At 62.0% G+C, this 26,471-nt stretch overlaps 1 protein-coding gene across 3 annotated transcripts in view; it reads left to right on the top strand.

Moving 5' to 3' along the window:
- GALNT9 (polypeptide N-acetylgalactosaminyltransferase 9) overlaps positions 1–26,471 on the top strand; it is a 102,417-nt gene that overhangs the window by 26,826 nt on the left and 49,120 nt on the right. For all 3 annotated transcript variants that reach the window (XM_023241249.2, XM_045041320.1, XM_023241248.2), the window contains exon 2: positions 20,889–21,069. In XM_023241249.2, coding sequence (XP_023097017.1) covers positions 20,945–21,069 — 125 coding nt within the window. In that variant the 5' untranslated portion in view covers positions 20,889–20,944. The remainder of the gene's footprint in view (positions 1–20,888; positions 21,070–26,471) is intronic.

The raw sequence follows: 26,471 nt of genomic DNA on the forward strand, positions 1-26,471 counted from the left end.
GGACGAGTGGATCGGATGGCAAGAGCCCACAGAGGAGGGTGCGGAGAAGGGGGTGGCGGGGGTCTGGGGAGAGTGCCCAGTGTCTGGCTGTCCCCCCCCCCCCGGACACCCCTTGCCCCTCGCCCCCAGCACAGCCGCCCTGGGAGCCCTGTGTTCCTCGGGAGGGGTTCCCGGCTCTTCTGTGCACATAGGCAGGTCCAGGCTGGAAACGTTCCAGGACATTCCACTTGTTAGGGGGCGTGCATTCCACAGAAAGCCTTCCTGTTCGTGGTGAGTTTTAGTTCCCCAGATGGCTTCCCGCTGGTTCCAGGCACCTTCCTAGCTTGCGTTTGCCCGGCCTCCTCCCCCCGAACCTGCTTTGTGAGCCGTGACGTCCTGCACCGCTGGCCTCAGCTGTCCAAGTGGCCGCGGCCGGAAAGACAGCTGTAGCTTGTTTGGGATGCGATCGAGGGTCCTGGCAGGGCAGCAGCGTGTAATTGTCTGGCCTTTTGCCCCTAGCGCTCCCAGCTGGAGCCCAGCCTCACGCAGGACGCTCGGGACGCCGGGACGGGGCTGCGGCTGTCTGGTGGGAACCGTCTTTCCCGCCTCCCAGCTGCCGTGGGCACAGTGCTGACAGCAGCCTGTGGTTACCTTTCATCACTCTGAGCAGGTGAACAGCACTTGGTTTCGCTTTTTTCCCTCCCCTCTGCCTGTACATCTCAGCCTGCTGGGCCGGCCCTGGTCCCCGTCCAGCCACCGATGAGTCAGGACAGCCGAGGCCGCTTCCTGGACACAGGACTGAGCTCCAGGCAGACCTGGCCCTTTGTGTCTGGGGGAATGAGACGCGGGGACACTCCATCCCGTGATAAACATGGACCTCACCAGGCCCGGCTCCATACGGAGACCCCGCAGCCGCGCTGCTAGGAATAATTCATGCTGGTGATGATCCCCGCCCGGGAGGTGCGGGGCTAAGTGATTGCATTTACAATTCAGCTCCGAAATCTGCATATTTCAAAGGCCCTGCTTTCTGAAAAGACAGTTTATCCTTCGTTCGCTGGAAACTCAACAGAAATAACTGTCTGTATGTTTCCATATCCCCCTGGAGGCATTCCAGGGCGGGACCCACGTCTTAGGACCAGGCTCCTGCTCCCACAGGGTCCAGACACCCTGGAAGGGAAAGCGGCCGGGAGCCAGAGGAGGGCAGCGAGAGGGGTCCCTGGCAGCTCCATCCCAGTGGGATTTCCGTTCCCGGAACTCCGTCCAGGATCGCCAGGACCGAGATGGTCTCCCAACCACCCAGCACGTCTAATTGCCGTGTAGCTGCCATTCCCAGAAAGGAGAAACTCATTTCCCCGGTTGTTTGAAAGGCACTCGTAGCTGCATGACCTCGGTGTGGCCCCGCATCCGACCGCAGCCTGTCTTCAGGAGGCAGTGCCGGCCGGCAGCAGGGCTCTCACACCGCGGGCCACTGCAGACCCTTCCTGGGAAGGTCCCGTGACGTCCGCCCCGCACGCTGGGGGCCGCAGAGGCCGTGTGTAGAGAAGCCTCTCCAAGCCGAGGGTCCCCCTCCTTGCGTGAAGGCAGACTCAGTTACCCACGTGGCTGTTCATTCCCCTCGTGTTTAGTGAGCACCTGCTATGCTCCTGATGCCAAGTCAGGAGACGTAAGCGATTGGGACGCAGGTGCCCCAGGGAGGAAGGCTGACGAGGAACAGGGTCAGGCACGGGTGAGCGCCATCAAAAGGCAGTGCGATGCAGAGGGGGCGGGTGGACGGGGCGCTGAGCTGAGTCATGCCCCAAGGTCACATCCACCCGGACCCTCGGAATGGGGCCTTCTGTGGAGACAGCGTCTTTGCTGAGGTGCTCAGTTCAGCTGAGGTCACGCTGGAGCAGGGCGGGCCCCGGTCCAGGGACCTACAAGGACAAGGGTGTCCTTGTAGGAGGCAGAGAGGCACGACGGGGAGGAGAGGCCGCGTGGTGGTGGAGGCGGGGACAGCGACACGTCCAGGAGCCAGGACGGGGGGGTGGAGGGCCTGGCCCTTGGCCTCCACCTGAGGCGGTGGGGGCACGTCCTTCTGTCTGGCTGGTTGGCTTTGAAAGCACATCCGAGGTCTCACTCGGCTCCTGGGACTCAGATGAGATCTGCACGAGGCTGAGGCCCTGCCAGTTATCAGGCAGAAGACCAGGGCCTCCCCGGGGGCTGGAGGGGCCGGGCGGCCTGGGGTCCGCGTGCGGCCTCTGCCAGGCCTTCCCCAGCCGGCACTGTCACATTCGGATGGGTCTTTCCTGCCCGTGCCCTGCAGGACATTGGTAGCTGAGCAGAGACCAGAGGCCGGTTTGTGCGCCCAGTTGTGGCACGGGGAATGTCCAGACGTCGCCCGGTGTCCCCCAGAGCAAGATCACCCCCGTGGAGACCCCTGTCTCACCCCGAGGGCCTGCTCCACCCCCCGGCGAAGTGGCTCACCTGCCCCGGGGCTTGGCGTGCTCGCCGTGACGTGGGGACGGCGGCCACTCCGTCCTCAGAGGGGTCCTGCAAGGCCAGAGGAGCCGGCCTGAGCAGGGGGCCGCCCCCGCGCCCAGTGCGATTCAACCCACTCTGTGGAAGGTGCAGGATCCTACGGCCGCCGGGAAGGTGCCGTTGAGACCGTCGCCTTTCCAGTGCTACGGAGAGGGGTCTCGGTTCCATGCCGCCCTCGCCAGGCCCCCTCCAGACACGCTCGCCTCCCCCCGCCCCCCAGCTGTGGCGGGAGGTTCCAGCTGTTCTAGCCGTGGGCTAGGCGTTCCCAGCCGCGCTGGTTTTCTTCTCTGCGGGCTGACACTTTGGACAAACGCTACAGGCTTCCTATTTTTGGTAATGACAGGTCACCTGTTTAAGAAACAAATGGGGCTGCTGAGCGGCTGACCGCGAGGGCATCCGGTCTGGGAGGGCGGCGTCCCCCCCGGGGGTCGCGGACAGGTGGCCGGGACGGAGGGAGGGAGGCTCTCTCCAGCCTTTCTGCGACCGTCTGATGGAACACAAGTAAGGAAACGTAGCCGCTAGTGCGAACGTGGTGTGGGAGACATCCTGCCGTCGGGCGCCGGCACTTCTCAGCCACGTGGACTTGGGGACCTCACCGTGGGATTCTCCATCTCCTCAGGCCTCAAAGGAGCCTTATCGGTTCTGGCTTCAGTTGAGATCTTTGATTTTCAAGGGAAAGAAAACTCAATCCTGACAGACGTGACTCCAGTAGGACTCGCTGGCCCCTGGGACTGCAGGATTCAGTGGCTGGCGTCAGGTGAGGCTTGAACCAGCAGCCTGGCCCTTTCTGCCCACCCTCGGGGGAGCCTCAGCTTTATGTCTCTCCTGGAGCTTGGGTTCCTGAAGCACAGGACACTGAGAATGGGAAAGAGGGAGTTTCCGCGAGAAATCAAGGAAGGAGATGCTAGCTCCCACACTCCATGCCTTCTTGCTCAGCTTGCTGTCCGCTGGGAGGTTCTGGGAGCATCTCCCCCCCCCCCCCCACTGAGAGGCTCCCCGCACTGCAGGCAGCACCTGTAGTCGTCAGGTCAGGACGCACCGGCCACGTGGGACTTCCCAGGGGACTCAGAGACCTCAGCTGTCGGCCTTCCATGTTTTAGTAAATAAGCTAAGGGCAAATCATTCCTTAAACCGCGGCCCCAGGGCCTGGCAGTATGCGGGGGGGGGGGGGGGGGGGGGGGGGGGGGGGGGGGGGGGGGGGGGGGGGGGGGGGTGCGCATGCGCGGCGTCCCGCCTGCGGCGGGGCCTCGAGAAGCAGCCCCTGTGCGGCCAGGTTACAAGCGGGGCTCGGCTGCTGGCCCAGCTTGGGGGCCCAGGGGCGTGGGCTGTGGGGGTGCGTGGGGGAAGGCAGGGGGCGCGGGGGTGTGGGCTGCAGGGGTGAGTGGGGGGAGGCGGGGGTGCAGGGGCGTGGGCTACAGGGGTGCCTGGGGGGAGGCAGGGGCGTGGGCTGCAGGGGTGTGTGGGGGGAAGGCAGGGGAGATGGCGGGGACGTAGGGGTCGTGGGGGGTGGGGGTGGGGCTCCGGGAGGAAGGTCGGGGAGACGCCTTGGCTGTGGGGGTCTTAGCAGTGGGGGGGCGGCCTAGCCTGGACGACACCGGGAGGTCTGGAGCGGCTGGGGTCACGGCCGGTCCGTGAGCTTCCGGGATTAGTAGCGGGAACCGGGGAAGAGACCTCGAGGCAGGCTCGGCGAGACCCCGGCCTGTTTTCGACGTCTGCAGGTAGCGCGTTGACGCTTTCCACACTGCGGGCGCGTCCTGCTGCCCACAGGAAGGCGGGGCTTCTAGAAATGTGGGTTCTTCCTGACCGCGGTCCAGGAGTCCAGGAGTTTAGAGTCACTGACAGACACCTTCTTATAGGCGTTGGGGCCTCTTGGCTGCTGTCGATGAGGGCTGGGTCCTCTGCTGCCCCTCGAGGGCCCCCCCGGGTCGCAGTGGACATGTCGGCCTGCCGTTGGCCCTGAGAGGGAGGCATCGCAGGATGGCTTGACCCGGCTTGTTCTGGATGCCCGGGTATGCTGGTCACACAGCGGGCCCCTCGGCATCTGGCGGTCAGCAGGCTGGGGTCCACACGTCGGCGACGGGAAGCCCAGGGCAAGACCTGCGGGGCTGGGGTGGGGAGGGGGGAAATGCCCGGCACCCGTGTGGCGTCCGTGTAGGCAAAACCGCGAGCCAAAACCCAACTGCTTTTCACGTAAACACAAATAATATTTTTCATGGTGTAAACCTCAAACTTCCAAGAATACATCTGCAGGGTGTTCCCAGGAAGGCCAGAGGTTTTTGCTCAAAATGCACTGAGGGGTCAGTCCCAAGGGTGTGCCCAGGTCCGCTGGGGCAGTGCAGTGGCTCCGGTGACCCCACAGTGGCTCCGCCCATGGTCTGCCGCCCGGGTCCCAGCTGGCGGCTCTCTCGGTGCCGTGTTCCAGGCAGAGCTCCGGACACCAGACACGCAGCAGCAAGGCCACGTGTGGACCTCACCCTCACGGTTCGCGTGTCCTGTGAGGACAGAGGGGAGACACAAGGATAAGCAGGTTTAATTTCCTCTTGCTGAAACCAGTTAGCACAACTTAGTGGCTCAACGTGGCACATAGCAATTCTCTTGGTTCCGGAGGCCTCTCGGGGCTAAAGGCGGGACGTCCTGAGTGCTGGCTCCTTGTGGCCCGGGGGGGGGGGGTCCCAGTGTCCAGGCACCTGCTTCTGGGGCCATGGCCCTTCCTCCGTCACGGGCAGCAGTGTGGGCCTCTGCACCCCCCCCCCCGTCTCCCTCCACACCTCCCCCCGTCCCCGCCCAGTCTCCCTCTACTGCTCCCCTCCTCTCTCCCTCCCTGTCTCTCTCTTCCACTTGTCAGGTCCCTGTGCCCACATCCACCTGCCCGCATAATCCAGGACAACCTCCCCAGCCCCAGGTCAGCTGGTCGGCGACCTTACTCTCTTCGCCACACAACCCAATGCATCCCCAGGCTCTGGAACTGGGACGTGAGCGTCTTTGGGGACCTGTTGTTACTCTGCCGACCACAGTGGGCAAACTCTGCTGACACAACGCTGAGGAGCAAACAAAATAAGGCGGGGAGGGGGGAAGGGCAGAGCTGGTGGGTGACACCGGTGTCGTTGCCGGGTGCCCAGAGGAGGCCTCAGGAAGAGACTGAGTAGTGTCAGACAGGTGAGGGCGGGACATGCTCCGGGCCCAGCAAGTGCCAAGGTCCTGGGGCAGTGTGTGCCCAGTGCGTTGGCGGGATGGCTGGAAAGCAGGTTCGGGGGGGGGTGTGCTGGAGACTCACATCTGGGCACCCCGGGCACCCACCTGGGCTGCCGTGACGACCTCCACCCACCAGGCGGCCTGTGTGACAGTAGCTCATTGTCTCACGGTTCTGGAGGTTGGAAGTCCAGGACCAAGGTGCTGGCGGAGCTTCACACGGCCTCTTCTCTGTGTGCACACGCTCCTGGGGTCTCTCCCTCCGGGAGGCCACGGTCCTCACACGGTCCTGCCGCTTGCTCGTGGGGGCAGGTGACCCGATGAGGTCAGTTTAGCGGAGGGGGCGGGTGCAGGGGAATTAGACTCGGCAGGCGCGGTGCTCTGCGGTGAAGCAGGGACTCTGGGCCGCACAGGGGACGTGTGGGGCCAGGCGAGTCTCCGCGCGGGCCGCCTCCCAGCTCTGGACGCGGACGCGCTGTGCCCGATGTGGAACAGGACCGCTGGCCTCCGCCCGCCGATGCCAGGGCACCCCTGCCCCGGTTGTGACGCCCACAATGTCCTCAAGTGCTGCCAGGTGTACCCTGGAGGCACCCCTCGCTGAGAACGGGGTGCACAGGTCAGTGCCGCAGAGGGAGTGTTTCTGAGACGGGACAGGGCACCAAGGCGGCAGGGGCGGGGCGGTGTTCGTCCGGAGCGCGTGACGCTGACGAGACCCCAGCGCCACAGGCCAGTTCTGGGGCAGCCGACGGGGCGGGAACCTGGGTGTCTCTTCCAATTCTTCCATTTTCCTGGGGAGGCAGGAAGCAAGGTCCTCCGCTGAGGCTGCAGGTACCAATCACGGTCCCTCCTTCCCCTCTTGTTCAAGCGGGGCCACAGCCTCAGCCGGGTGTCTGAGAAGAAAGCGTGTCAGGTGGTGCTCGGTCAGTGCCCTTGGGCTCCGAATAGGGACGTCCCACGGTGCGGACACGGGGCGGCTGGTCTGCCAGATGGGGGTGGGTGGTCAGTGTTTACCAGACTGGGCGCCCACTCTGTAGGGGCCGGGGGAGGGGCTTGGGGGGGGCAAGAGCCTGTCTCCTGCCTCCACCCCCCTCCCAGGGCGGTTCCATCCGGGTATGACAGGTGGGGAGGCCCCCGGGGGACGTGCCCAGGGGAGGGGCCGCCCTCCTCGGGCCCCTCCCAGCCTCCACCAGGACGGGGCCTTGCTCACAGGGTCCAGGCTGTTGGCTGGGCCTCTGTCCTAGGCGTTTTCCCCACACCTGGTGGCAACAGCAGCCAGGTGCATGTGCACCACCGAGGGCCCGGGGCCCTGACCACACCACCCCCACAGAAGCAGTGACATCCCCAGGGTCCCTGCCCCGTACGCCTCCCCAGAGGCGGGCGAAGACACCAGCTTAGATCAGCGTCCGGTATCACAGCGCCTGCCTCTGACGGCAAGAAAGGGAACTATTTTTACTTTCCACGGAGTAGTTTGGTCAGATCGGCTCTGCGTGTAGCCCCCGTCTGAAACCAGCAAGCCTTGATTTTATTTCAGAGAAACGGCCCGGCTTATACAGGGACCGTTTTCACACTCTTCCGAGCAGATTGTGGAAAATGCCTGTTAATATTCTGTGTGCTTGAGCACTTAGCAGTGGGCACGGATCAAGCGCGCTTATCCTAATTGGGAGGAGGGAGAGTGTGGTGTGGGGACGTGGGCCGCGGAGCCAGGTGGCCACTTGGGAGCTGGAGTCACCCCAGCCCTCACCGCCCCGGTCGGCTTTCTTCCTCGCTTCTGGTCCCTTCACCCGCGAGACGGCTTGAAGCCGCATTTGTCTCCCGGCACTGCTCCCAGAGTGGGGGGAGAGGAACAAGCCCCACGTGTGGTCCCCGCTCAGCAGGACTGGCTGACGTGGCCCAGCCTGCAAACCCACGGTGCACCCATCTTCCGGACACCTCCACCGGGCCGACCCTGTTTCTGACGCGGCCCACCCTGCCGGGAAATGTGCGGCGCCCAGGCTTCCTGGGGAAGTTGGGGTGGGGCGCCAGGGAGTGGTTTCTCCAGTTCACGCTTCTGTCACAGAACCTGTCGGCGCGGAGCTTAGGACGGTGCTCAGGGCACGCACCTCTGAGCACCTCTGAGCACCTCTGCGTGCTCTGAGCACCGTCCTCTGAGAGTTTCCAGCCAGGCGGGAGGCGGCCGGTTACCGGGAATGCCGACATTCGAAGCAGCACGAGAGGGCGGCCTGTGTTGAGGGGGCAGGTCAGGGGGGACCGGGAGTTAGGTGGACCCGGGTCCAAACCCCAGCCGGACGGCCTCGAGCAGTCCCTTCGTCTCCCTGAGCCGTGGTTTCCACATCCGTGAACTGGGAAGAACGATTATCCTTCTGCAAGAGGACTTTGAGGAAATTCGATAAGGTAATGCCTAAGTGTTTAGCAAAGTGCCTGACGCATGGCTGGTCCTCAGAAATGGGAGCAAAGACAAAGGAAGGCAAGCAGTTGAGATCGGGTGGTATTGGGACAAACGGATGGCTCGATGCCTGACACGAAGCAGGTTCTTAGTAAATATTTGTTCACTGGATGGATGGATGGGGGATGGGGGTTGGATGGATGGGCGGGCGGGAGAGTGGGTGCATGGGTGGATAGGGAGAGGACCTTGCACAGTGAGCAAAAAGGGAAGCAAGCATCCCGAGTGGCTGGAGGGGGGCAGGAGGCCAGGAACGCAAGTCGGGCCCGAATGCACCCACGTGCGGGCAGATAGCCTGCCAGGCACAAGTGTGGGTCTGATAGCCTCACGTCCAGTGTGGCCCAGAAGGGTGGCCCCCTCTGGGGCAGAGACGTGCGACCATAGGCACTGCCCACGACCTCAAGAAGCCCTTGCCGCCCTGCGCACAGGGGTGTGGGGCGTGTTCTCTGTCCCGGGGCTGCGGAACTCAGGGCGGGCTCCTTCCCGACCTCCAGAACAGAAGTGCGGGGACACGACGAGAAAAGACGGCATAGGTGTTTGAGTCCTGCAGAAATCATGCGGACAGGTTCCAGACCTTCTCCGTCTCCTCTCTCCGGAAATCCTGCCGGCCGCTGGAAGGGCGGACACCCAGCTCTGGCCTCTCTCTCCCCGACCTGGGGCCTGCGGGGTCACGGGCACTCAGTGAGGACCAGCTGAGGTCAAGTCTTGTTCACGTCACGGGCAGCTCCTCTAGCCCGGGACTTTGTCCACGACCGAGGGCCCGGTGGCTGGAGGGGCCTCTGGGGAACTGAGGGGATCCGCTAGGGGAGTGTGGGTCCCGTGAGGGAGGCGCCGTCACCTTAGCTCAGGTGGGGAAACTGAGGCTCACACGGCTTGAGTATTTTGCCCACAGTTGGGATGTGGGTGCAGGTGGGGTTTGAATTCTGGCGGCTTGGCCGTAGCTGACAAGCAGAGCTCACCCAGGCGCATTGCGGCTCTGTTTGGGGTGGGTGGGTGGGGACGTGAGCTGGGCCAGGAACGGGTGAGGGTTTGGGCCTGGCCCCGCGGCCATGAGGGACGTGTTGCTGCCCCGTGGGCTCGGGTCTGGGGAGATGCGGGTGCGAGGTGTAGACGGGCTGCGAGTCGAGACGGCAGAGTTGGTGCTGGAGGGACTGAGATCTCGGGGGCCTGCGGTCTGCGTGAGAGGAGGACGCGAGTGGGGGGCAGAGGTGGAACGCAGTGGGCTGGACGTCTGTGCCCCAGATTCCCACACGAGAGACCTCTCCCCATGGGCACGGCTTTAGGAGGTGGGTCTCTGGGGGGTGATGGGGCTGGAGGTGGTCCTGGGGGGGTCCCGTTGTAAGAAGAGGAAGAGACGGCATATCCCTCTCCGGCTCTGAACACACGCACCCGGGACAGCCATTAAAGGCACGGCGAGAAGGCGGCCGGGGAACAGGCTGTGACCGGGAACCAGACGGGACCTTGGTCTGGATGCCCAGCCTCCAGGGCTGTGACAAACAGAGGCGTGTAAGCGCCCAGTCTGCAGTGTCTCTTCTGGTGGCCCAGGCGGGCATTCAGCCCTGCACTCATTCGTTCCTGCACTCATTCGTTCCTGCATTCATTCATGTTTGCATTCATTCGTTCCTGCATTCATTCGTTCCTGCATTCATTCATTTCTGCATTCATTCGTTCCTGCGTGCGTGCATTCTCTCACATTTAGGCACTCGGTGAGCACCTACTATGGACCAGGTCCTGGGGCTGCGGGAGCCAGCAAGGCAGGCAGTCCTGCCCTTGGAGGTCGGGAGGCAAGGTGAAGGAGGGGCCGGGTCCTCCGTCCTCGGCCAAAGGGGCTCCCGGACAGACCCAGCCGGACTCTCGGCTCTTTGGGGTCTGGCCCTGCATCCCCACTGCCGTCCCCAGAGCGCAGGCCCTGGAGTTCCTCCTGTTCGTGACCCCCGGGGCGGAGCTGGGCCCACAGGACCACACTTCCCGGGAGATTCGGTTGGGATCCGAGCGGAGAAGCCAGCCCAGTGGAGCCAGAGCGCACCCCTCAGAGGCTCGGGTGGGTGTGGGGAGGGTGGGGACCCGACCTCTCCCACCTTCCGGACAGCTTCCCTTGGTGGCCGCTGAGCGACAGGACGCCCCAGTGTCCCCATGCCCGCTCCTCAGGAATTGGGGGGCCCAAACTGGGGCGGGACGGGGCGGCCGCGTGACGCTCCACACGCCTACAACGTGCCCGAAGGAGCCAGAAAATCCGTTCTGCCAGGTGTTTCCAGTCACTCCTGATTTCGTGTGCTTTGGCCCCATAAATATTCACGTCAGGACACTCTACGGGGCTCAGGGAGAATATGTCTTGTGGGTTTTCCACGTTCTGCACAATTGTCATGACTTCACAGTTTCAGAAGGGCAGTCCGTCTTTGGCCGCTGACCAGGTAGTGGCCGGGGTCCCCAGGGAGCCTTAACAGACCGTCCGAAATGGAAGGAGCCGCTGCGCGTGAGAGAGCGGGTGCGCGGAAGCCGGGGGGCAGGGACCTCGGCCGCAAAGCCAGGCGGGCTTCTCAGCCATCAGAATTAATAGCGGGCGTGCTGGGCTGGCCTACATTTTCATAGGGCGGGGAAGAGGGGGGCCGGGGGCTGCGGGGTGCTCTGCTCCCTCCCGTTTCCCCGCCACCCCCACCCTCCTCCCCGTGAAGGCCACCGCCAAGGCCGAGGGCGCAAGAGGGTACGGCCCGGAGCCTGGCAGGTGACGGGTGGTGTCTCCACCGAGAACCGCGGGGTCCCACGTGCTGGGTGACCTCAGGAGCGGGAGACCGACGGTGAGGGTAGTGCGGGCACCACAGCCAACGGCAGCCGGTCCCGTCTCTGCCCGGGTGCCCTGGCGCGCGAGGCATGCGTGGTGACGGGCGGGGAACGTCGGGGGGACGGGATTTCTGCACCTGCCCTTCCAGGCTCCCGGGCTGTGAGGGGGGCCGTGTGCCCCACTTAGGGGGCTTTCCGGACCTCTGACTTCTGTCCCCCACTGCGCCCCCCCCCCCCCCGTGTCCTTGAAATGTCAAGTTCGCGGTGTTCAGGACAGCCCCTCCCCCACCCCCAGAAGCACACTCGCGCCACCCTCTCCCTTTTCTTCTCATTTGTCTTCCCCTCTTGTCAGAGATCCGCTGGTTTTTAGCAGTTGGTGTTTCCGACCCAGGGCTCCTGGCGGATTTCAGGGTGGCGGGTCAGCGGGCTGCCCCCGGGGGCCCCTGGGTGCTGGCTGAGCGTGCGCCCTCCCAGCCTCCCCGCCCCCCCCAGGCCCTACCCTCTGCCTCTTCCTCAGATTAGCTTGTGACCGGCAGCCTCTCCATGTGGGCCGTTTCCTCTCGGAATATTGGCTTGAGTCACGGTGGCAGATGGGATCCGTGACTCAAACAAGCTGCGAGCTTGAGAGCCACGCTTCCTCCCGAGCTGAAAACTCACGGCCGCCCACGTTCGCCAGGTACCCTGTCTGGAAGGCGTGGGTTGGCAGGTGTGAAGTCACTCTTCTGGGAGGGGGCTGGAAGAGGCCCCTGGATGGCCTGCCCCGTCCTTGTGTGTGTGTGTGTGGGGGCAGCCTGGCTCCCTCGCTCTGGGACTGCACACAGGGTCCTGACTGCCTGGGGCCCGTTCTTCTCGGGGACGCCGAGCCCAGGGGACTGGAGGCCATCCTCAGGGGCCCAGCCCCATTTCATTCTAGCCTCTCCCTTCCTATTGTGTGGCCCTCGGCCTCGTGGTCACACGGTGGCTGCTCCAGCTCTGGGCATCGAGTCCTAGCTCCAGGCAGGAGAAGGGGGGAAGGACCGCAGACAAAGGCAAACAGACGTATACACCTGCCAAGTCTGTGCCTTTTAGACACATTTCCCAGAAATTTCACCCAGCAAATAGATCTTGGTCACTTGCCACCCCTGGCTGCAAGGTCAGCCTGGGGAGGCGAGCATTTTAGCTGAACTCATTTCTACCCCAAACAAACTGCTGGCCAAGCATCCATAGTGTCTACCACGATCCCTTTACCTAGAACCTCTCCCCTCCTCCCCCTGCTCCCCCACCTCTGCCCTGCTTTCTCTCCCCCTCCCCACCCCCTCCTCCCCCCACCTATGCCCCCTTCCCTCCCCCCAACCCCTCCTCCCCCTCCTCCCCTCCTCTCCCCACCTCTGTCCCCCCTTCTCTCCCCCTCCCCAACCCCTCCTTCCCTCCTCTCCCCACCTCTGTCGCCCCTTCCCTCCCCCTTCCCAACCCCTCCTCCTCCTCCTCCCCCCACCTATGCCCCCCTTCCCTCCCCTCCAACCCCTCCTCCCCCTCCTTCCCTCCTCTCCCCACCTCTGTCCCCCCTTCCCTCCTCCTCCCCAACTCCTCCTCCTCCTCCTCCCCTCCTCTCCCCCCTCTGTCCCCCTTCCCTCCCCCTCCCCAACCCCTCCTCCCCCTCCTTCCCTCCTCTCCCCACCTCTGTCCCCCTTCCCTCCTCCTCCCCAACCCCTCCTCCTCCTCCTCCCCCCACCTCTGCCCCTCTTCTCTTCCCCTCCTCTTCTTTTCCCACTCTTCCCCTCCCCCACCCTCCCCTCCCCTCCCCTGTTCCCTCTCCACCTCCTCCTTTCACTCTCTTCTCCTCCCCCACCCTCCCTCTCCTCCCCTCCCCCACCTTCTCCCTCCTCCTCTTCTCTTCCCTCTCCTCCCCTCCCCTCCCCTCCCACACCCTCCCCCTCCTCCCTCCCCCCGTGTGAGTGTCCTGTTGGCTGCTGTAACAAGTGACCACAAATGCGGTGGCTTAAAACAACAGGAATTCATTCTCTCCCACTCTGGAGGCTGAAGCCTGAAATCCAAGTGCTGGAAAGTTGACTCCTCCTGGAGGCTCTGAGGGAGACTCTGTTCCAGGCGTCTCTCCAGCTCCTGGTGGCCCCTGGCAATCCTTGGCTTGGGGACACCTGACTCCATCTGTCTCCGTCATCGTGTGGCTTCTCCGGTGCGCGTGTGCCTCTCTGAGCCCTCTCTGAACTATCGGGATACTTGGCGTTGAATTTAGGACCCACCTTAATCCCGGACGGTCTCATCTCAAAGTCCTTACCTCAGTTACGTCTGCAAAGACCCCATTTCCAAATAAGGCCACACTCGTGGGTTCCAGCTCCTGGGGCCCCCATTCCACCCACCACCCTCCCCAGCCGTCTAAACCAGGGCACAACCTCTCAGCCACGAGGCAGCCGTGCAAAACGGGGGGGGGGGACGGGGAGCTGCCCGCCTGCACCTGTGTAAGGCTGGACCCTTCCGAAGGGGCTGGGAGCTCAGGCTTGCACGTGAAACCTCTCGGGTTGAATTCCGGGGCCCCGGGGGGCAGTGCCCCTGAGACTCGCTCTGAGCCCCAAGCCCCTCTCAATGCCTCCGTGTCAGCGGCTCTTCGTGAAGTGCCCGGGCCATCCACAGAAACAGCTGTCTGCCTCCCACAGCCTCTCTGTTCTAAGGGCATCTTGCGGCGTGTAGGTCCCTCCTGGACGACCCAGGACCCTCTGCGTCTCAGGGTCCTGACGGTGATCCCATCTGCAAGACCCACTTCCCACCAGGGCGACGCGGCCGCGGGTTCCGGGGATCTTTGGGAGCCGTCACGTAGTCTCCCATGCCTGTGCTGACAGATACAGACCTTTGGTACCTTAATGCTAGTTTTTCCGGACCGCGACTGGGTTGCTGCTATGCAGAGTGGCTCTGTCCTGCTGCCTTCTCTTGAAAGCCTAGAAGGTCTGGGGTCTTAGGCTGGGTGAGGTCTGGAGCACGGGGGCACCCACCCCTGGCCCCATGACGCAGGTGCCGAGGGACAGTGTCCCCGGTCTCGTGAATCGAGAGAAAGTGTCTGGGCAACGGCCTCAGTCCCACAGCCGGGAGTCCCAGTGCGCCCTTGATGGCCGGGGCCCCACGGGTCACCACGTGTGACTAGGCGCTTTCCGGGGGGGCAGGCACAGCCATCTCACAGTGATGGCTTCCAAATTACCTCACGTGCTCAGAAAGCGCATTCCCTCAGGTCACACGACAGGAGCTTGAAATGACTGTTCCCTAGCAGTGACCTCTGTGCACTTCAGGAGCATGCGCGCCCCTCCGGCGACCCCGGGAGAATAAAGCGGGAAGAGCCCTGTGTTGCAAGGAAGCTCCTTCTCCGAAAAGCCAGGTCCCTGCCTCTGAGGCCAAACCCACCTCACGGAGCGAGAGCCCCAGAGCAGAGAATGTTCTGGAAGCTGTGGGTTCTCCGACCTTGATAATTCGCTTTCCTGGCCAGGGGCCTAGCTTTGTCGCCTCCACCCAGGCCCCAACCGTCTGGACCCCTGGGGAGAGCCACTGTCTAAGCAGCCCCTGCCGAGGCTGGCTGTTCTGCCCGAACCGGCCGGGCTCCCGTCCACCTGCTCCAGGATGGAGCACACCTGAGTGGGAGGCCTCTTTCTGTGTAGACAAAACCAGCCCTCAAACCCTTTGTTCTGGATGCTCGAGATACCAGGGGAGGGGGCGCTCTCTCCTGGCGATTTAACCCACTGAGGCACAGACCGACCGTCGGCCGCCCTGTGTCCAGGGGGAACCTGGGTGGGGACAGTGGGCTGCATAGGTGACGACCACACCGTGTGTGGGAGGAGGCTGGCCCCCGGGAGAGCTGGAGCCACGCGAGCTAACAAACACGTGCAAACACGCAGGACGTGTCAAGCAAACGTGTATCTATCCGTTCGACAGGCTCTTACGTGGTGGTTCAGAAGGCGATTGTTAATTATAATTGAGTTTTGCATATAATCACAGGGGAGACACTTTTGGCAATAATTTCAAGGAAGCAAAAAGCAGAATGTGGACTTCTCCAGCCAGAGGACTGAGTGCGGGCACGTCCCGCAGAGCCTCTCCTAGGGCAGCGTGGTCACCGGAGCCCGAGACACTGGAGAAGCCGGGGAGGGCTCAGTCATCGTGGGGTTCCTGCCGACCTGAAGAAGGTTCCGGAATGCCTGCTGGAAGCTCACTTTTTGAGAAGGCATCAGGCCCCTCTTGGATGTGAAAGGGGTCCCCCGGATGCCCGCAGCCAGGACTTGCTTTCAGTCTGGGCGCCGTGATATGGCCGGACTCACCCTCCACGGCCAGCTGCTCCGTCCTCCCGCCACACGGGCCGTGGGTGTTTGCACCGTCGTCCTCGTCTCCAGCCCGACTGGGAGGGCCAAGGGCTAGGGAGGGGTGGCCCCACGGATGGGGGAGCCTCTTTACCTGCGCAGGGGGGAGTGTCCACCTCACGCACCTGCGGCTCGCCCAAGAGCACCTGGCCCTGCTGCCGCGAGGCGAGGCGAGGACGCACCATCTGGAACGGTGCCGATAGGAACAGGTCGTTGTAATGAATATCCACGATGGCAAAGTGGAAAGTTGGTGACCGTGACTGGTTCCCTCTAAAATTCTCTGGCGTGCCTGGGTGGCTCAGTCAGGTAAGTGTGCGACTCTTGATTTCTGCTCGTGTCACCATCTCGTGGTTCATGAGTTCCCGCCCCACGATGGGCTCCGCACGGAGAGCGAGGAGCCTTGCTTGGGATTCTATGTCTCTCTCCTTCTCTCTCCGCCCCTCCCCCACGCACCATCTGTCTGTCTCTCTCGAAAGTAAATCAAAATAAACTTTAGAAAGTAAAATAAAGTTCTTCTTTCAGGTTTTAAAGTTTAAAGCACACGGGTAGGAGGCCATGCAGCCACTGTGAGCTTCAGGGGTCCCCTCTAGGAAATGGGGTGAGAAAAGCACGTGATGTAGGGCCCGCCACGGGGAGCAGAGGAAGCCCCATCGGCCACTGGCCACTGTAACCACCGACAGCTGTCCCACCAGCCTGTGACCTGTGGAAGTCCCAGAGTCACGGGTAGGAGGTGTGGCTTCTGTTCGCGTTGAAGTCCTTGGACAGACGTTTCAAAGGCCGAGCTGACGCATGCAAATTTCCCATTGTTGTCAAAATCACATCGCATTCAAGGATGGAACCAAGAGTTTGGGGCTCCCATTCCCCTACAGGAGGAAGTGGAAAATTGCTCACAGGAAAAACCACCTCTCACTCTGGTTGAGGAGGTGCCTTTGTGATCTGCCCCCACATCTGCCCGGGAGGGTGGCCCGAGATGGGCTGCGCTGAGCGCTGTCCGATGTACGGCTCCCGTCAGTGTGTCTGTTGTCCCAGCTGACGCAGGTCTGGGTGGCAGACCGGTGGGTGGGTCTGCGCCCTGGTCTCTTGGAGCTGCCCTGACAAAGCACCACACACAGCCACGGCTGGAACAGCAGACGGCTGGAGGCCAGAAGCCTGAGTTCCAGGCGGGGCGGGGCCCTGCTCCCTCCACAGGCTCCCTCCAGGGTGCGTGCTGCCTCGTCCGGCTCCTGGTGGCCCCGTGTGTTCCTTGGATCGTGGCCGCGTCCCTCCAGGCTCTTCCTCGGTCGTCCCGTGGCCATCTTCTCTTTGTGTGCGTCTGTGTCCAAAATCCCTTGTTCCGGGGCGCCTGGGTGGTGCAGTCGGTTAAGCGTCCGACTTCAGCCAGGTCACAATCTCGCGGTCCCTGAGTTCGAGCCCCGCGTCGGGCTCTGGGCTGATGGCTCAGAGCCTGGAGCCTGTTTCCGATTCTGTGTCTCCCTCTCTCTCTGCCCCTCCCCCGTTCATGCTCTGTCTCTCTCTGTCCCAAAAATAAATAAACGTTGAAAAAAAAAAAATCAAAATCCCTTCTTCCTATGAGGACCCCAGCCAGTGGGTTAGGACGCACCTCAATTCAGGATGACCTCATCTTAAGTAATTACCTCTGCAGAGACCCCTTTCCAAATAAGGCCACGGCCACGAGTCCGGAGCACCAGGGCCCAGCCGTGATTCAACCCACACGGCCGCCGGGCCTGTGGGTCATGCGTTTGGTGGCCCGGCTAACGAGAGCATGAACCCCGGAGGGCGGCAGCAGGAACAAGGACATTTTGCCCCCACCCCCACCCCCAACCGGGCCCAGTGGGGGTGCTCGGAAGCCAGAACTCTGGGAGATGTGAGGACAGAGCCGTGTCTTTAGGTGTAGACCCCAGGGGCCTCGGCCGGCTGTCGGCCATCAGTTCAGTGGAATTCGGGCCTTGGCCCCCCAGTAATGACAGGCCACCTTCAATCTTCACAAGTTCCTCCTGGTTCCGTCTGCCCTCGTTACCCGAGGATCAAGCAACCCTGCCTCTCCAGAAGGATCTGTGAGAGAGAACGTGAGTCAACACCAGGTATCCCAGAAAGAGGGAAGATGAGAGTCCCGGCAACCCCACAGGGAGCACTGATATGCACGACTCCTTAAAAGCTAAATCACATCCGCAGGTTTTTAATTGGCGGAGCTCTAACAGACCTTCCGGCTCAGGCAGAGCCCTAACTGGGCTGGTGGCTCTGACTGTCTCCCCCTAGCCGTGCACCCCAGGGCCAGCCTCTCAGAGCTGCCGCGGCTGCTCAGAGGTCAGGGGTCAAGACGCAGGGCGAGGCCCAGAAGTGACCAGCCCCGAACCCTTACCTGGAGCCACAGGCGGGTTCCACACGAAACTCCTGCTGGGACCAGCAGCACATGACCCACCCCCACAGAAGGCCGGGAGCCCCTGCGCCACGCAGAAGTGGGGTCCCTGGAAGGCAGCATCTGCATGTCTGGAAGTTTCTTGGAGATGCCAGTGCTCCGCCCACCCCACACCTGCACACCTGCTGCTCTGCGTGGGCCCCTGCTGTCTGTGTCCCAGCCAGGCCCCCAGGACTACAGCCCCCATTCCTCCGAGGAGCCCCTGCCCCCCAGGGCTGAGGTGATGGGGTGGCAGGGGTGCAGCCGGGAGCTCAGGCGCTGCTCACACTCCGGGGCTCGCTCACTCACATGGTTTGGGGATGCTGCTTTGGCGCTCTCTGGGTTCATTTCTACCCAAATCAGTGCTGGGGCGTCTTCGCGGTGGAGGCGGGAGCTCTAAGGCCAGCCCGGGGGCATAAGGCATGGCCCTGCCCTGGCGCCCCCACCCTGGACAAGTGTCCTATTCAAGGTCTGTCAGAGCCTCTTGTTCATGCATTCGTGCTTTTATTGGTTTCGCTGTTCAAACCGCCCCGGGCCTGCTGCCAAGATCGTGTGGTGACGGTGAGCGCGGAGGGCGGTGCCTTGCCGGGGACACGCGTGTGGCACGTGGGCTCGTCCACACATGAGTTACACGGGTGCTGGCCAGTGAGTCAAAGGAACATGTCCAGCGAGGTGACTTTGACAGGAACTGGCGGGTTGATGGAGACGTGACCAGGGCCTTGTTCCCTGGCACTTCACCCCACGTCGGTGTTCAGGGTGCTCCCTCTTGACGGGGACATCCCTCTTTCACCTTCTGTAAAAACACCGAAACCTCGGGAACGCCTTGTGCAAATTTCACGGATTTTTACGGACCGCTGGCGGTCACACGCTCTCCTGTGTCACAGGCCTCCTGCCTCCCTTCCCCTTGGAATCCGCCGGCCTCCCTGGGCAGGTGCTCTTGTCTGGGGCCCGGGGACGTGGTGGCATGGGACTGCCGGCCGAGTTCCTGTGTTGGCAGGGCACACGCTGTGTATTGTTGCTACCTAAAAAGTGGACAGAAAGTCAAGATCCGAGCCCAAAGCCAACCAAAATGCACACATTTTGGGAAATTAATAGCTTCTGGAAGGCAAGCGATGACGCCTTGACATCTGAAAGCTCTTCACGGCGGGGGGGGGGGGCACAAACCGGGTCAGGGGGCTCTCCTGAGGCCCCCTCTGCAGCGAGCAGGTGGCGAATGCGGGCTCGCTCCTCATTTTAGAACCAACCTACAGACCAGTCAGGGAGGGCTGGGTCACGCTCGTCGAACAAAATTAGATGCCATAAGTGACCTCGGACGATGTGGGAGCGATGGCATAGCTATTTCTTTTGGGGGGTTATTCATCGTCTTATTTTTAAATTGCTATTGTTGTCAGAACAACAACATGCAAACGGCCTTCTTGACAAAATTTTCAGCGCATGATAAATACGGGGCTGCTAATGAGGCACAGCTCGTGCCGCGGACCTCTAGCTTATTCGTATACGGTTAGGAGTCTGTATAACTGGAGAAATATATGTGTAAATGAAACTTAGAGCCGTTGAGCAGAACTCCCGGGAGAATGCTAATTTTTCCTTTAACCCACTAGGGAGTCGGCAGGCTCTGTCTAAAGTGACGCTTCCAGAAATAGAGCCGAAAGTATTCCTCTTAAGGTCACAAAAGCAACCCCGGCATCACCGAGAATAATGCCACAGCCGGGACCACGGGAGCAGGGCGGGTGGGTGGACTTAGCTCCGCCCCCCGCCCGTGCACCTGCAGGCATCCGGGGAAAGTGACCATAAGATCCCGCGCATGTGCGGGACGGAGCGAGAGCTCAAGCCAGAAAAGTGCTGTTCTTTGCAGAGTGGGGCTGGCACAGGAAATGGTCTTTCCAGAGCTTTCTACATTGTTTGAGTTTTCTGACCTGCGTGCATCTCACTTTTACAAGTGACTTTCAAAAGTGACGTGAAGAAGCCCAGTGAGTTTTCAGGGCCTGACCCCACAGGCTGGTTCTCTCCCTCTCCTCCAGTCCTAGCCCAGTCCAGCCCTCACCGTGGGCCCACCCCACCCCTGGGCCCCCACCCCCTGCCAGGCCCCACCTCCAGGCCCCACCCCTTGGGTCCTCCACCCCCCACAGCAGCCCCCCCTCCCTCGGGCCTGGCCCCGAGCAGCGACACTGCTGTCCCCTCAGGTTTGGGGGCACATCTGCCTTTGGGAGGTGGCTATTTACAGACTTTTGAAGGCGGAAAATGCGGTGCAGCACAGACATTTAAAAATAGCATGATTATATGTATTTTTTTACAACATTAAACTAAGAAGCGGAAATGATTTATGTGTCACATAATTTTTCAATTTTACACCCAATGCATACCCTTCCGTCCTACGTGGTTAAACGGTTTATGATGAGGATTCCGGAAGACGCAGAGGTTCTGTGGCCTGGGGCTCCCCTGCAGGGCGGCAGCGTGGGGAGGGGAGGGGTGGGGCCGGACTGGAGGGCGGGTACAGCTTGGATTTCGGGTTGCGCCCCTGGGGCGTCTCGTTGAGTAACAAACCTCAGGGAGGCAGTGGCGCAGAGAAGAGCCCCTTGCCCGAGGTGTGGCCTCGGGGTCCGGCCCTCCCTGGGGTCTGCAATCTGGGCCGAGGCGGCACTGTGCACTAGTCTGCGCAGCTGGGCGGGGACCAGGGTCCCCGCCCCACGGAGAGCCAGGGTGCTGTCCCCACGCGTGCGGTGGGTGCTGCGCTGGGGTCCGGTTCCCTCGGAGCCGCGTTCCCCTCTGGCAGGAGTGGCCACTTAGAAGAACCTTCCAGAAGAACAAGCCCCTGGCCTGGCCTTCGGTAGCCCACGAGCACCGAGCACACAGGCCTGGTGGCCCCGCAGCCCCGCCCAGAGGCCGCGTCTCCCACCTGGCCCCCAGGTCAGCTCCGACCCGTTCGGCGCTGGAGGCAGGGTCCTGTGGGGGGTGTCCTGCGTGTCGGGGGCTCTGGGACTCCCGGGAGGCCGCGGGTACTCAACCCAGCTAGCGTCCCACTGTGTGCAGGTCAGAAAGACCCACGACATCAAGGGTCAGTGAGCATTTATTTATTTTTTAATTTTTAAAGTTAACAGACTTTCCTTGAATTCCGAGCGTCAGGGTCCCTCAGCGAGCAGGGGGTTTGCCAAGTTCGGCCTGAAAGAAAGGGGCCGCCAGCGGAGGCTGGGGGCGGGCGCGGGAGGGCACGGGGGTCCCGGGGCCTGGCTGACCGCCCTCCTTTCCCGTTTCCCGCCAGGCCTCGCCAAGCCCATCGGCCTGGTGGAGGGGCCTGGGGGCCTGGGCCAGGGCGGCATGGCGGCCACCCTGCGTGAGGACAGCCAGGAGACAGAAAGCAAATACGAGGAATACGGGTACAACGCGCAGCTCAGCGACCGCATCTCCCTGGACAGGACCATCCCGGACTACAGGCCCAAAAAGTGAGTTCGCGGCCCTCCTCCCGGGCACCGCGCTCCCGCACACCCCGCACCCGCGAGCTGCGGCCCCCGGAGCACGGCGACGTGTGCGCTCAAGGCCCTGCAGGCGGCACGGGGTCGAGACCCGGCACGTGGAGTCGGCCACACCCGCGACCGCGCCGCCTTCTGGTGTCTCTGTCGACACAGACGCGCGCAGGTGTAACAAAGCCGGCTTGGGCATGCGTCACTGCTTGTGGTCCCGTCGCTGCGGTGGGGGCCCCCCTCCCCCACCATCTAAAGAGGTCCACTATTCCCGCCCCGCCCCCCAAATCTGTCGCCGGCTGCGGCCTGGCCTTGAGGCCTCTCAGGACTGAGCCCTGGTCTACAAGCGGGGCATCCTGTTTGAAAGCTCGTTAGGTGCCTTGGCGGGGACGAAATTGGAACAAAATGCCATATTAAGCGGACGTCATCGCGTGAAAAAAGTCCCGCCAGCCTGGCACCTGGGTCCTGGAGAGGAAAGGCAGGCTCGGCCCGGCTCCTTTCTGTGGTTCCGTCTGCAGAAACGGGGCAGGCGGCCGGGAACCCCGGAACCCCGGGGAGGTGTTGAGGCCCGGGCTCGGCCGGGGGTGGGGGTCCTGGTGGTGGGCGGGGCCTGGGCCCTGGAGGAAACTCCATGAAGGGGGCGGGGAGCATTTCTGGGCTGTGTCGAGAGGCCCTGGGGTGGGAGGCCGTCCCGGGAAGCCCCGCGAGAGGTGGGAGGGCCGGCGGGCCCCGAGGGAGGAAGCGTGGGCAGGGGCGTGTTGGGCGTGGTTACGGGTGGGGCCCGCTGGCGCACGTGGTGGGGCAGCGGCGGGTTCGGGACGGCGGAGGGGGCTTCCAGGCCGCCCCGCGAGGCCAGGCAGCGGGATCCGACCGCCAGCTCCCCGTCAGTTGCTCCGAGGGTGAGGTGCCCGAGAGCAGGTCTCCCAGGTGAGCTGGCGCTGGGTGTCGGCGTGCGCGTCTGCGCGGGGCTGGCCGGGCGGTTCCCGAAACCCGTGCGTCTGTGGTGCGGCCAGGACGTTAGGTGCGGCCTGCTCTCTGGAGCCGCACGGTGACGGCTCACTGCCCGGCTCACCTGCTTGTCTTGTGACTTCGTCCCAGAGAGGTTCCCCCTTCCTGGGTGGCCCCGGAGGGCGGAGGCCTGGAGCGCGCGCTCCCGCGGCCTCAGCCCCAGCCACGGGCGAGAACAGTTTTGTGTTCGAGGGTACCATCGATTCAGCATGAGTAAGGCCGGCTTTCCTCTTGTGAGATGGAATAACGATTCTTTGTTTGAGTAAAAAATGCAATTAAGTGTAAAACAGGCCAATTTGAAGAAGCATGCTAAGTGAAGGACGCGGGGGACGTCCAGATGTGACAAAGTCACAGACACGGGCTTGAGTGACTCAGGTTTGCGACGTACCCAATCTGTGCTCTGAGAGTGTGGCTGTGAGTGTTTGAGTGTGCACGTGTGTACATGTACGTGTGGATGTGTGTGTGCACATGCGTGAGTAGTGAGTAGTCCTGAGCGCCCCCCAGTGTGCCCCGACCTCTGGAGCAGGACCTAAATAAGTTGCCGCTCAGGCCTCACCCTGCGGCTGGAGTCGGGCGCTGTTCTTGGCTCTGAGCTGGGCACCCGCGGTGCCTTTCAGAGACCCCCCCCCGAAGCCACCCCAGGCTCAGCAACTCGCTGAAGGGACTCACAGCGCTCGGCAAAGCTGTTATACGCCCGATGCGGTTTGTTAAAGGACAGAATGACGTCTCGGAGAACAGGGCAGGGGCCAGGGGAGCACTTAATTTTCCCAGCAATGGCGAGTGACCGCACGTATGAAGAATTACAACAGGGGGCTCATTCGAGCCCTGGTGTCCGGGGTTTTATTGGCCGGCCGACCTCAGTCCCCGTCCCCAGAGGTCTGGCCATGCTGTGGCTCAGGGCTCCAGCATAGATCACTCCGCAGCATAGACTATCCCACATAGGCGACGACGCTCTCGTCAGGCAGGATGTCCCAAGGGCTCAGAAGCCACTTCCCAGGAGCTGGCAAGGGCCAGGCCTTTCCTGTGCACGTGGTAGGAGTGGCCCCCACCTCCCATGTCACCGATCTGATCCTGGCACTTGCAGCCTCGGGGACTTCGCCACCAGAGACTCTAGGAAACCTGTCCTTGTCTGTGTCATCATCTGGTGGCAGTTGTGGCCACAAGGGAGCCCATGGGGTCGAGGACACTTACCCCGTCTGCCGTGGCCAGCCCTGGGCTGGGGGCAGGCTCTCCTGGTGGTCCTGCTGCATCATCCACCGTCAGAGCAGGACACGTACAGGACAGACGGGAGCGTGTGTGACAGACGCTGTTGTCTGCCTTCCTGGAATCCTGTTGTCTTTCTCTGGGCACCAGCTCCCCCTTCGCACAGGGGAACCCACAGGAAACTTGCTGTTCCAGCTGCTGTTCCAGCTGCGGGGCAGATCACAGGATTTGGGATTAAGGTGATTAGAGCATTGTGTCCACCACCTCAGCGACTGGCTCGGGGCTGTCACATGGTCTGGGCCCATCCAATCAGAGTGCACCTTGGAATTACCTCAAGCCGTTGGGGAAAAAAATCAGGCCTTTCAGTCAAAGTAAAATTGCAATTATGGGAACTTGGGGAGCTTAGCCATCTTATTATCATGAAAGGGAGGCTGAGAGTTCCCACAACCCACCCGTGAACCCCGAGGGCAAATGCAGTGCAGGGCTTGGCAGAGCTGGGAGGTAGGGAGGAATCAGGTTCCAGTGCTACCGTTGCGGCACCTGGATCCAGCTGTTCCTGAAGCTAGCATTGCAATAAATTATAAACAAATGAAAAGTCTTCTAGGGTCTGTAGTAAACTAGCACGCACACATATACATTTATAAATCTTTTGCTTAATCAATTGGAATTTTGTTTCCTGCTTCTTAAAGCGGAAAGGGCTCTCCCTGCTCCGTCTGGCTCATCCCTGCACACCCTTGAGTTCCCAGAACGCTTTGCTCCGGCATCTCACTCTGCTGGGATTTGCCTGAGCCGCAGATGCTCCTCTGGGTTTCCCTTTGAGGACTGAGACCCACCGCCCTTCCCTGAGTGGCAGAGACTCCCCCTGTAGGAAGCCTCCTTTTGCCAAAATAAAAACCGACAGGAGCGACCAGCTCCCTGCCAGCCTCACGTCGCAGAAGAAGACGTCAGGGCAAACTCTCAAAGGGCCGAGATTTACAATACGCCTTAGTTGATAGAAACCTGACTTTACAGACACTCCGACTGGAAGGGCACAGCTCCCCGCCTCCCTGAAGTAGACGGTGTGGGTTTCATTTTCTTACATGTTTATCTGTAGCCATTTCTTTCCCAAAAAGAAAGGCGGAGGCTTTGTGATCGGGACACGCTCAGACCAGCCCCGTCACGCGTGTGAATGACAAGCCGGAAAGAAGCCCTTCCTGTCCCGCCGGCTCCTGGCCTGTCTGGACGTGCTGCCCACCGCCCCCCCCCCCGGGGGACAGCGTCGTGGGGGTTACTTGCGTGCAGCCACAGCCCTCATGCACCCGTGGCTTAGAACACGGCCTCAGTGTCTAGGGGAGACTCGTGCTCTCGTGCAGTTGGCGAGCGCAGGGCCGCTCGTGTCCCTGGGGCTTGTTTAAGAAGGTGCTGCTGGTGCTGCCCTGTGCCAGGGCCTTGAGGACCGGCATTGCCCATGCTCTACAGACAGGAGACCAAGGCAGGAAAGGTCAAGTACCCGCACTGGGCCCGTGGGCCAGAGTTTGCCGAACCCCGTCGTGCGGCGTGCGTTCCCCCCGGGCTCTTACCGTCCCCACAGAGCCCAGTGGGGCACATTGTGTTTTCCAAAGACGGAATCTTCTCGAATCTGCCCCCTCCCCCGCCCCCAGGGTGGGATCTGTGTCCCTCTCTCTGAGATTGGCTGGCCGTCCTCTCGAGGAGGGCAGAGGTGAGGAGGGCGGTTTTCGGGGTTTCCACCCCGGCCCACGTGTGGGCCCGCGAGCTGCCATATAAGCAGTCTGCGGGTCCTGAAGCCCAAACGTGGTCGCTCAGAGCGCCCCGTGGCCAGGCCTGCGAGCGCTCAGACAGAGACGTGCCAGCCGGGGCCAGACACGCTGCAGCAGGGGTCGGAGGGAGTCACGCACGGACGAGTCCACGGAGGAAGGCCCGGTGGGCCGCTGCAGAGTGCCGAGTTCTGGGTTTGTGAGGCCAGGTGCTGTTTGCGGGAACCTTCCATGTGGCCACGCGTCGGGAGCCACACCTGGAGTCCAGTAGGTGTGGACGCCTACTGGCGTCTATGGACGTCTATGGACGTCCGAGCGAATGAGTTACATGAGTGCAATTCAGTCTATGCCCGTTTTAAGCTTTCAGAGTTCGATTCCCTAGATGGCCTTGCGCCCTGTGGGGCCCATCCGTCCAATGAGAAATGGCCTTGCTCTTGGATTCTGACAGGTGCAGCCGTGAGAAACATATGTGGGATGTGGGAGTGTGTGTGCGTGCATGTGTATGTGTGTCTGCACGTGTGCCTACCCATGTGTGCCTGCGTGTGCACGCGTACATGTGCGTGGTACGTGTGTGTATGTGTTACTGGGTGTACGTTTGTGTGCATGCGTGCCTGTGCGTGTGTACACGCATGTGCAAGTGTGCCTGTGTGTGCACGTGTATGCGTGTTAATGTGTGTGCAGGTGTGCGTGTGCACGTGTTATGTGTCGATGTGTGTCCGTATGTATTTGTGTGTGTACGTGTGCACGTGTACCTGCATGTGCTGTGTGCGTCTGTGTGTGCATGCCTGTGCGTTGTGCGCGTGTACCTGTGTGCACCCGTGTACATGCACCTGTGTGTGTTCACACGTGTGCATACGCACATGTATTTGTGTGTACGCGTGCACGTGTTTGCACTGCCGTGTGCATGGCGCGCACGTGTACCTGTGTGCACGCATGTACGTGCACCTGTGTTTGCGTGTGTTCACGTGTGTGCATGCGTGCACGCGTGCCCGACAGATCCGTCCACTCTCAAAGCAAAGTTCTCACCCGCTTTCTCCCGTTAGACATGTTATTGATTTCTCTTTGTCTGGAGGTAGGTAGCTTTTCTAATTAAGCAGCAGCTTTAATCATGCCACAAAGCACATAACATAGATCTTGATTATTAAGACTGGCCCACGGGATAATAAAAGGGAGACTGGCAAATCCAGATTAAACAGGATCATAAAAATGAGTGGCCGTGCCCGAGCTTGTCTTACATCGTGTGCAGTAATGCCCCCCCAACCCCCCCCAATGTGTTTGCAGAGCCTTCGTGCATATTAACCAAGCTGCGAACGGCCTGGCTGTCAACTCTAATAAGTCGTATCTAGTGGACGGAGAACCAGAGGTACCTTGCGCCTGGTCCCCCAGCCCCTCTGAGTGTCTAGGGTCTGTGAGAGGGGG

The sequence above is a fragment of the Felis catus genome, chromosome D3 (genome assembly GCF_018350175.1).
Source record: "Felis catus isolate Fca126 chromosome D3, F.catus_Fca126_mat1.0, whole genome shotgun sequence".
NCBI classification, from domain to species: Eukaryota; Metazoa; Chordata; class Mammalia; order Carnivora; family Felidae; genus Felis; species Felis catus.